We start from the raw sequence: 11,708 nt of genomic DNA, 5'->3' as shown, positions 1-11,708 counted from the left end.
AAGGTCAGTATACTGACTCATACCAGAGGACACAGCTGGGGAAATGGGAAGGACGCGTGACCTGGAATCTGAACACAAGTCCCAACTCTAGGGTGTGTCCTCTGGCAAGTCATTTAATTTCTTTTGAGTCTTCATTCTTTATTTGTTATATGGGAATTAAAACAAGACCTGTTTATTGCTTTCTTCACTCAAGATAGATTGAGTATACATTATATGTTAGGCATTGGATTTGTTGGGGCCAGCCAGGATTACTGAAGACAAATTTGAGATATGTGTGAAAACCTTCTGCAAAATGCAAAGCACTGTTAAGTACCAGTTAACAGTTACTACAAAGATGTTGTTGTACTATGTCCCCGTCTTTGGAGTAAAGGTATTTAACATTATTCCTAGCATCTTCCTCCTGAAACTGCAATTGGTTGTGGTTTATTTAATCCTTTGTAAATTATTTCTTCTTAATGGTACCAATGGTACAGAAGGTGATTATATGACTTGTAATTCAAATATTATTTGCTTAGGAAAAATCATATCCAGAAATTGTCCTAATAACAGTTAAAAAGAAAACTTAACAAAGGTAGAAAAATGAACTGTGTAGGCACATTAAAATAAGCCAAGTCCTATATATTCTTTAACTTTAAAAGGATGACTCCTGTGGTAAGCGATTGCCCAAGTTATAATGAGTTCAACAAGCTCATTCTTGTGTGATTTCTAAAGCCAAGTTTATATTTGAATAGTGAAAGAGATCCTTTCTGGTAAACTGAATTTGCTGGGTGGACATGATGCAAATGACAACCTATCTTGACTTATACAAGTTTTCAAGGTACAGAAAATATGAGCAATTAAAATTCTTGGTAGAAAACTTTAACACCTCAGCAAAACATATTTATAAATTATTTTATTATAAATTGGGGCAAGTGAGAATTTATGGAAGCTCCTATTGTCACAAAAAGTAATAGCAATAATTACATGTTTTGGCCTTAAAAATGATACTTTAATAATCATAAGTAGATGAATAGCAAAAAAAAAAAAGTGAATGTTGTATTAAACTTGAAACTTTCTATTCATTAGATGTACCAAATATAAATATTTTAATTTCATCTTATTGGAGATGATATTATGATTGCTGTTGTTAGTAGTTTTTGGTGGTTTACTGGTTCTCTCTAGCCTGGGGCACATTTTTAAGAACTGTAGTTCCTAGAACTTAGTAGCCATCCCATTTACTCAGAAAAATATTAAATGGCAAAAACAACATAAAGATAAATGTTATACTCTTAAAAATAATTATTTTTACAGAACTTGAAATACTAAAACTAAGTAGCAAAAACTAAAATGGAATATTAAACCTTTACTTTTATGCACATTTAATTGTTCTCTCCTGACACTAAATAACAAAATATCTTGATTTACAGTGTAACCCAATATGTCCTAAAAAGTAGTGTAAATAACTACAGCTTCAGGGATATTTCTTTTATTAACAGGTTAAGATGTTTGGATATATCAAAACTCCCCTTTCTTGGAATCCTGCACAGATTGCTAGCAGCTTAGGAGCTAGAACAATTCTGTTCACACCAGGGGAGCTTTACCTGAATTCAGTTCTTTTTTGTTGTTTTAAGTACATTTACAAACATGATTATGCCCACAGGTAACAGGAAACCAGTGTTTCAAAAGAAAAACTTGATCACACTACCAGATAACGCAGGTATCCTAAACAAGTGCATGAACGCCCCAAGGCTTCATGCTGCTGCCAGAAGAACATATTTTTTTGATTGCTAAGAACTGCCAGATGACGCTTCATGAAATATAAATGCAAGAAAGCCTCTGAGAGAGCTCAATAAAAACCTTCCACCCATCGGTCTAGGAGGATAAGAGCAAGATACTATTAACAAGTGCAGGAAATGGATTTCGGGTTTCCAGTATCATTCTATCTCTTATTCAATGGTAGGTCATTTCTTTTTATTGTCTTAATGTTGTGTCATTGTAAAATGTGAACAGGATTTGCTTTCTCTGAGTGAGAAGTTGGCTTTTAGCAATTGTTCTTTATGACAAAGATCCAAGCAAAGAATCCGTGGATTCATTTAGTTTCTTATGTAATGTTTTGACACGTTCCTCTCTTTTTTTGATACCTTTTTCCTGAGATCTCTGTATTGTTTGTTCTATACAACTGAAGAGCAGTTGAGACATTTTAACTATGATATGATAGCATCCTTGTGATTGAGTGAGTTTATAAATGTATTCATTTTCTCATAACAATTAGTGGGTTTCTATTTTCTCTAGCTGTAATGTAGTGAATGGAATTGATATTCATGAGAAACTGTCAGAAAACTGCCCTTAATAGGTTATGGATCTCAAATGTAGATGAATTAAAAATAGAACAGATGTGGGAATAGACAGAATAACTTGATCTGTTGCTTGTACATAGAAGGAGGCTTGCCTGCTAAAGATGCCTTTCCCCTCCTTCACACAGCAATGACAGCACTGACTGGAGAGGCAGCCAGGACTATAAGCCCCCCAATCACAACCCAGCAGAATAACTGGACAGTTAACAAAACAGAAGGTATTTTTCTTCACACTTTTGTATTTCAAGTGACTTTTTAAAAAATGTTTGAGCAAAATTTGGATTGTGATAAAAGCAACATTGGACATTTTAAAACATATATCTTATTATTAGACAATCTTTTATTGGGACATTGTGAAATGAAAGTGACAGGTAAATATGTCTCAAAGAATCGTCTTTTTAAAAGGAGGAAGTGGAGCAGATGAGAGAAAATTGTCTTCAGTTACAATCCTGGATGTGAAACCTGCTGCACTTTCTGCCTGATTCCTGCTGAGTTCCCAATAACCCAGGCATGTCTAGAGGCAATTTGTCCCCATTTTTACATTCTCGATGAGTAACAATATTTTGATCTGTAATTATGAGCTTTTGCAGCCAAAAAGATTCTGGCAAGCAGATGAAGCCTTGATCTACTTTCTCTAATCTTCAGAAACGTCTTTTTTCTTGTTTGTCTTTGGGGTTTTTTGTTGTTTTAGTGTATGCTGTATTTCCCAACCACCTGTACACAATTTTTGTTGTTGATGATATATTTTATTATTGTTATTAAAATAGTTTCTGGCCGCTGTTGAGCATCAGCATGTTTCCACACTCTTTGAACTCTTAGAGGTGAGTTTAGGAAGCTTGTTATCTGCCAAGACCTGTGTGTCAGGTGGCTGTGATTCTCAGGCAAATCAAATCTCACCCCCTGATGGGAAAATGGGCTTTGTGATTTACAACAGAAGAAACATGATATCTTGCTCTCAGAGCCAGGCAAATAAAAGAAGATGAAGTCAAATACTTTGTTTGTGAACATGAAAGATTGTAATATTTAAGTATTCTTCATTTCACCAATAATTTTAAATTTTAAAAAGCTTCCTTAAAATATTTTACCCATTTGAATTTTTGAGCATATATTAATTTGAAAAACAAAATGTGTGGCTTTTAGAATAACTTTTAGCCAAATTCTTCATGTCTCTGAGCCTTTAAACAAAGAGACAGCATCCTTGTTGAAAGATAATACTGTTGGAATTAAAGAAGTACAGTTTCCTCTCAGTGTTGTAACAGTGTGCCCATCACCACCGTTTTTCTTCCCTAATAGTGAACTGCAAGTCAATAGTCTCCAAGTTAACAGGCAATAATAATGGAAAGAAAAGGGATTGAATATATCACTTCAGTAGTTTTCCTTTGCGTTCTTGATGGGGGAATTCTAGACCTTGCTTATTATTTAATCTAGAAAATCTGAATCCAGTACCTCAGGAAAATTTTTGTAAAGTTATAAATAATACTCTTATCCTTAGGGGAAAGATGAGTTTCTAGTCTACTCTCTCTTTAAAAATGTCTTCTTTCAGTTCTCACATTTTCTAGTAAGTCCTGATTCAGGCTTGGTTAATTGAACTTAATCTTGATGTAGGAAGAACCTTGTACAGTTTATAATGGGAAGTTCTCACTGCCTTAGAGTTAATGATCAAGGTGAGAAATTAGATTTACTATGCTACATTTAACAAAATGAATATGAATTTTAAGGGAATGTTGTGTGTTCTCAACCAAAATCAAGTTATACAATAGTATCCTGCTGGAGTCTTAATACCTAGAAATTTAGTATTTTCTATATAAAAGAGTATGCCTTTTTAGATCTTTTTCCCCTAAGAACAAATAAGTATGATTCTCTTAATCTTCTTAGCAAGGTGAATATGATATAACACAACAACTGAGGTTGAAGAGATATGATGTTTATTCACAACAATGACAAAAATAAAATGCCACTAATTCTGCTTGAGAAGAATTTAAGAATCAAATATTAAAATATACTAAAATTATGCCATTTTACCCAAATGTCATTCCCACTGCATAAACCTCAAGAACAGCATATGTCTTTAATACATCAAGGAATGAAAGATAACCATTCTGAAATATATGTATTTTGCCACAGTACAGCTTCCCAACAGGAAGTTTCCCATAAAAAGGCTTCTGGACACTTGACCACAAAAGTTTTACCAAGTGTGGTCATCTGAATAGTCTAAGAGCTAGAAATCAAAACCCAGGTTTTCTAATTCCAACTCCACAGCTTTTCCTACAATCTCATAATGCCTCTTAATTGAGTAAAATTTCTAATTAACATCCAAAGGTATTGTCTTAGCTATGTTAAGCCTGAGCCATAAGTTATTTCTGGCTTCACATATGGGTCATAACAATACCTCTTCTGAAATCAGTTATGGAAAACAACTTCCTTTCCATTAGCTACTTATGGTCCACAAAAGAGCAAGGGCAGATTCTCATCTCACTCCTCTGGGGAGTGAAGAGAAATCAAATTCATTATCTCACAAGCATATATCCACATCTCCCTAAGTGCTTACTTCTCAGGTATATGAAAGCTTCTATATTTATTAGCATCCAGGATACATTTGGGAAGCCTTGTTTAAGATACCATACTGACTAGAATCAATGCTGCCACCTTTTGGCAGACTTGTATCTATATCTTATAATGAAATTTCTAAAGAAGAGAATGATCATCAGTCCACCTCCACCACCTAATTTATTAATATGTCTAGATGATATTAACCTTTGTATATATAACCTGCGAAAGGAATGAATCAATAGTTCAAATGGCAGAGCACTCAAAGAATATTCTTAAAATGAAAGGCCTTTTTGTATATGTGTTACAAATCTACTATGAAAGTGTGACCCACTTCACCTGTTAATACAGCATCTCCTTTTTCTAGCTGACTACACAGAAGTACCCATAGCCTTGAAGTTCTCACACCCTTGCCTGGAAGACCACCACAGTTACTGCATCAATGGCGTCTGTGCATTCCACCACGAGTTGGAGAAAGCCATCTGCCGGTAATTGCAAAGAACTTCCCAAGTCCTAGAGATGGGAGGAGAATGTATGCCTCCTTTCACATGGTGTTTCATATGGTACATTTATATACACCTCTATCTTACCCAGTAAAAACGGTACATGATCTGAACACGATTCACCAATTCTCTTTGTATTTGAATATCTAAGGAGTCTTTTTCTAACCTACCTAGTTTTCACTGCTTAAAAGTATGGTTCCTAGATTAGCAGCATCTGTGTAACCTGGGAGCTTGTTAGAAATTCAGAAACTCATGCCACACCTCAAAACTACTGAATCCAAAACAACTTTTGAAAAGTAAAAATGTTAGTTGTTCAGTCGTGTCCAACTCTTCACAACCCCATAGGGTATAGCCCACCAGGCTCCTCTGTCCATGAGATTCTCTGGGCAAGAATACTGGAGTGGGTTGCCATTTCCTTCTCCAGGGAATCTTCCTGACCCAGGGATTGAACCTGGGTCTCCTACATTGCAGGCAGATTCTTTACCATCTGAGACAGCAGGGAATCCCAAACCAGCTTTCAACAACATGCAAAGATGTTTCTAAGTTTTTACAAGTTGATTATAGGATGAAATGAAACTATGGCAAAAATACTTCAGGAATATAAAGTTCTAGATCAACTGAGATACTATTTATGACCATTGATTTACTCAGCACCCTCTTATGAAAGAGTAGGCAAAAATGCTTCAGGAATATAAAGTTCTAGATCAACTGAGATACTATTTATGACCATTGATTTACTCAGCACCCTCTTATGAAAGAGTAGGTTAACAATTTTCTAGGTCAACTCATGGAAGTGTCCTACCTTTCCCTTCTACCAATGAGGGAAGCTGCATTAATATGGGGTTTTAATCAAATAATTAGTGTAAAATCCATGGCTTCTTCTTCTTTAACAGATCAACTTTCATTTGGTAGTTGCCTCTTTAATTTAAATCATTTTTATTAAATTGTTTTCATTCTTTGAAATTGGTCATATGTGTTTCTATCATCATGAGTTTTAAAATTATACATTGTTTTCTTTTTTTAAAAGGTGTTTTACTGGTTATACTGGAGAAAGGTGTGAGCATTTGACCTTAACTTCATATGCTGTGGATTCTTATGAAAAATACATTGCAATTGGGATTGGCGTTGGATTACTATTAAGTGGTTTGCTTGTTATTTTTTACTGCTACATAAGAAAGAGGTAAGAAAAAAAATTATGAAGTCACTAGATACTCATTCATTTGACAAACATTTACTGAGCCCCTACAATGTACCAAGCATTGACATATATAATTGTCTACTGAAAATATGGCTGTAACCTGGCAAGTTTTGATGCCTCTTCTCATAAACCCAGACAAGAGGTAAAGATTTACCTGCAGTTGCAGTAGGATAGCTCCAATTTACAATTTCTCTTCATCCTCATCTCTGTCTGCCTACATCAAAGTTATAAATGAGTAGGAGAGTCAGTCCACAAAGGTAAAAATTACATGTGTCCTGTGCACAACTATATGAAGTGCTGAATACCATGTTTGGCACACCATATGTGCTCCGGAAATATTTGTTGAATGGACACATCAAAATATAAGTACTAAATTAATGAAAGTGTGTAACAAACTTGGGCCATTTTCTTCCCAGACATCAACTGAGGGTACCTTCAGGAGATACTGTCTACTGCTAAAAGATAAAGAAGACAAATTTGATCCACTAAGTATAAATTACTCATGTATTAATTATTAATTATTATCTCTGGCCTTTCCACACTGGTAATTTTACCTAAAAGCCACATATAAGGAAAAGTCAAGAAATATGTGACATACATTAAAGAAAAGTAAAAATACATTTCTTTTGCTGTACTCTATTAACTAAGTTGTCATTTTTAAAATGATCAAAAATTACTATACAACATTAAAAAATGTTTTCTTAATAATTGCACCTTAGAGTAAAATTTGTTATATCAATTGTGGATCGATTGATACAAAACCTGTTAAATCAGCTTCACAAGAGCTCAAGAAAGAAAAAACAAAGAAAAGGAAGTAAGACCTTTTATTGTAAGTGAGACAGCTGTCTGAGGTCAAGTTCCCTAGAAGAAGAACTATGAAAGAGATTCTTGAGTGAGTGATTGGTCAAGGGACTGCTCAAAGCTGAAACTTGTAATGAAGTAGGAAAGCTAGAGCAGAGGAGAAAGGAAGCAAAGATGTAGCTTCAGCTGAAATCTGTCCTCAGTCTGATTCCACAGGGAGACCTAGAACATGAATGGCATCTCTGACCCAACCCAAGGAGGAGAGGGATCTTGGTTTTAGTGCCCAGCATCATCAGGTGTGGATGTCAGAATGCTCCTGGTGGGGTAAGGGACAGGGCCTTGGAATCTCCCAGAAATCTTCAGGCAAATCCTCTCTTGGCTGAGGACAGTCCTCTAGAGAAGGATGATGCTACAATCCTCTAAAGAAGGATGGTGCTGTGAGTCTTATTATGGGCTTCCCTGGAAGCTCAGCTGGTAAAGAATCTGTCTGCAATGCAGAAGACCCTGGTTCAATTCCTGGGTTGGGAAGATCCCCTGGAGAAGGGATAGGCTACCCACTCCAGAATTCTTGGGCTTCCCTGGTGGCTCAGACAGTAAAGAATCCACCTGCAATTCGGGAGACCTGGGTTTGATCCCTGGGTTGGGAAGATCCCCTGGAGGAGGACATGGCAACCCACTCTAGTATTCTTGCCTGGAGAGTCCCCATGGACAGAGGAACCTGGCAGGCTACAGTCCGTAGGGTCACAGAGAGTCGGATATGACTGAGCAATGAATCACAGCACATAGCACATGAGCCTTATCAATACCCACAGCTGCTGGGGGATGGGGATGGTAAAGGGGATATAAGTGGGACACCAAGAGCAACTGTTATACCAGAGCATTTATATAATTCTCAATAAGCTATACAAACAGCAGTCAAATTCATATGGAAACCAATGCTCTGTTTTAGGTATCTAAAATTGAAATCACCTTACAATATCTGTTCCGGAGGAAGACCACTGTGAAGCCTTTGTAAGAAATTTTCATGAGGCATTGGTGTAAATCAGTGGGCCCCAAAGTGAAATCTTCAAGTGAAACAACAAAACTTCCCAAGCTGACTAGAAAGTTGGGATCATGGTGAAATGAGAGAATAAATTTCAACGTTGGTCCTTAGACTCCGTCATCGTTAAAGTGCCATGGGAGCCAAGGGAACAAGCTCAGTGACAGAAGTCAAGTTCACAGTCCTACTCTGGGTTTGCTGCTTCTGTGTGGTTTTTGTTCTCCCTATGGGATATTGAGTTTTACACTTCTGACTACGTCAGATGTGAATTCTCATGACAATAATTATCAACCGTGCAGTCAGCCTAAGCAAGGCCATGCTTAGGTTCTTCACTATGCTTGCTACCAGGATTTTGGACCACAGCTCTATGGACCAAATCCAAAAAATGCTACTTTCATGGTGTCTAAAAGAATGTGATGTCAACTACTCGGATGAGATTAGTGCTATGGCACCTCCAGTGACCCAAACGTGTGACTGAAGTCTAAGCTAGAGAAAAGAAAATGGAATGGCCAAGGCAAACATAAATCATCCCAAGCTTGTGACAACACTGTGAAATATGGAATAAGCTAAAGAGTTTCTGATGACTGAAAACTTATCTGGATATTGAGTCTTGAATAGGCAAAACATTTTTGTTTCTAAATGGATTATAAAATTTCGTGCTCGACTCACTAGTCCTCAAATGCTTATGTTCATCACTTTCTCCTATTGTTAGTGGAATTACCTGGTGACTATTTGGACTGAAATTCTAAAATTCTACTGATGAATACAATTCTACAATTGATTCTGAAATAGAAACTGAAGGACCAGACATTTTCACCAACAAAGAACATGTGGAAACTTTCTTTACCATTTCTGGATACCTGATAGAAGATTTATATGTGGAGAAAATGGAACATTGGTAGAAATAACAATTTGAAAATTATGGTCCTACCTGTTTAATCATTATTCTTCCACCTAATTCTAATAATCCTAGGCCCCTTAATTTCTTTGGGCTTTCATGTCATTTTCCACAAGGCCTTTCTAGCACTAAAATTTCGTATTGACAGAAGGGAGAAAATTTTCCACATCTGTGTTGCAAGTGTGATTATTCTCAACTCCATCTCTGTCCCCAGTCTCACCCCTCACCTTGAAACACACCACTGGATATCATCTTCGGTGTATATTTTAGTGTTTGGTTGTTAAAATAATAATTTAAGAATTTGTTCTTAAAGGAAGTGAAACATGAAATTAAAGAATAGTACCTACCATGTTTCTTTTAGATTCCATCTAAGACTATGAACTTTTTTTTTTTCTGTTGTGGAATCAGTTCAGTTCAGTCGCTCAGTCGTGTCCGACTCTTTGCGACCCCATGAATCGCAGCACGCCAGGCCTCCCTGTCCATCACCAACTCCCGGAGTTGACCCAAATCCATGTCCATCGAGATAAGCAAAATATTTTGATCATGGCATGGGTTAAAAAAGGGGTCAAAGGTGAATTTTCTTACAATGGAAGCCTAGTAGCAATGGCTTCTCTTACATCAAGTTGTGACTTTTCATTCACTTCTAAATAAAACTACCTTCTGCTTTCCTTTGAGTAGAAGGCATTTCACTTGCTCAGTTTGTTTTTCCTTCAGAAGGAATTTAATGCAGATGAATTGCACATCAGCACTTTCTGCATGATCTCACAAAGTATGCAGAGGTTACATCATCCCAAGGAGTGGGGAGGTGAAGGTTCCTCCCAATGACTCCTCTTCCTGAGCATTTCAAATAGGTGTTAAAAAGCTGAGGAGAGTCCAGGAAGAAACAATAAAGCTTAATTAAGGACTGCCTCCTGATGAAAAGAAAGAGGAAGTAAGACTAAAGTCTCTGGAGAGGTGATAAACTAAAAAGTTACAAATATTTGCTGTCTATAAGTATTTCTAAAATGTATACATAACTGAATTGATATTGAACAAGAAATTAAAGTTCCCAAAATGCCAAACCAAAAAGTAGATCAAAACAGAAAACCAACAGAGGTTCCAATTTTTTTCACCTCTGGAAGAGTAGGCATTAACATTATAAAATCCACCCAATGAGAAATATGGAAATTTAGAGTGTGGCTCCTGAGAAGCCATCTGTTTATGATCTGTCATACAAAGGAATCTGGTGCTCATATAACTCCTAGAGTTCATTTTCCAGGAAGGAATCCCTGGTATTCTTATGGCAATATTTACATTTGTAAGCAGGTCTTCAGTAGGAACATGTATAAGATGTTCTGCAAATCTTTCATTTTCTGTTTTTTCCTATATGAAATAAGACCCTGAAAAGAAGCCTACCAGTGAAGATCTGGTATCAGAACTGCATTTTCAGCTATTAGGTATGGTGGGTCATTTAACAAAGAAATGAGAACATATTTCTGGCATCTTTGACTAAGTCAAACCAGCCAATGGGGTTCATCAATTGCTTTCATTTCCCATTTTGTCTCCTTCCTGTGTCTGCCCTTCAGTTCTTGAGAACATATTCTTAAGTCATCAGTATTCATGAGTGCTTCATTAATTAGCCATTTGGAGCATGATGGCAATCAGAGCAAACACTATAATTTCAGTCATGCTTGAGCGAGTAAATTTACAAAAAAGGAATTATAACTACTTTCCCTGAGTTATTTTTTTGTATAATTATATTGGAAGTAGATGAAATTATAATACAGTTTGTCTTTTAGTGTTTCTTGGCACAATACAACCCTTTAATTTTGAAACGTCCCATTTTGTGGACGCAAGAAAATGTCCATTTATTATATGCAATTGAAAAAAGAATGTCTTAAGGAAATAACAATGCAAACATGAGCAATTTAAGCTTTTGATGTTGAACAGAAGGACACTTCTCCACAGAAGACCGTGAGTAAACCATCTAATTTCTCTGCCTTGCAAACTGTAACACACTCTGTGATATGATGTAAATATTGGTATCCTACAACCCACACTCATGGGAAGGGTTACCAGAATCTCTCTATTGCAAAACACCACTCTTTCTGGCTTACATCATTACTGCCTGACATCAGGATACTAGCATTTGCCAAGATGAACTGGAAGTGTTGAAATTTAATTTGTGAGCTTGGGACTGCTAATCTGGGTGAGTCCACATTTCTGTCCAAACTTTTGGCACAGCCCTATTCAGTAGCACATTCATAAGCATATCTTCCAGATTCAGCTCCAAATTTCTGTTAAATGTTCAATGAATGCACAACTCAGAGTACAAGGCCTAAGTAACTAAACACTCCTTGAGAATAACCACGTGAAAAAATGTTATCCATCACTACATTTTACTCCTCCG

General features: G+C 36.4%; 1 protein-coding gene across 4 annotated transcripts; it reads left to right on the top strand.

The window, feature by feature from the left end:
* Positions 1–1,639: 1,639 nt before the first annotated feature.
* Positions 1,640–10,013, top strand: EPGN (epithelial mitogen). 4 transcript variants are annotated; one of them, XM_081586762.1, is made up of 5 exons: positions 1,640–1,935; positions 2,462–2,551; positions 5,248–5,368; positions 6,411–6,563; positions 8,332–10,013. In XM_081586762.1, the coding sequence occupies exons 1-5, from the start codon at positions 1,893–1,895 to the stop codon at positions 8,384–8,386; spliced, it is 462 nt and encodes a 153-aa protein (XP_081442888.1). In that variant the 5' UTR covers positions 1,640–1,892; the 3' UTR covers positions 8,387–10,013. The 4 variants fall into 4 exon arrangements, with proteins under 4 accessions (XP_081442888.1, XP_081442891.1, XP_081442892.1 ...); XM_081586765.1 differs by having other exon boundaries at positions 1,893–1,935; positions 6,411–6,437; positions 8,332–8,386; XM_081586766.1 differs by lacking the exon at positions 6,411–6,563 and having other exon boundaries at positions 1,893–1,935; positions 8,332–8,386.
* Positions 10,014–11,708: the final 1,695 nt, after the last annotated feature.

Source organism: Giraffa tippelskirchi, chromosome 1 (assembly GCF_054371585.1).
Source record: "Giraffa tippelskirchi isolate mGirTip1 chromosome 1, T2T-mGirTip1v1.2.pri, whole genome shotgun sequence".
NCBI lineage: Eukaryota > Metazoa > Chordata > Mammalia > Artiodactyla > Giraffidae > Giraffa > Giraffa tippelskirchi.
The sequence above is the reverse complement of the archived record's forward strand: the minus strand, read 5'-3'. Positions and strand labels throughout refer to the sequence as shown.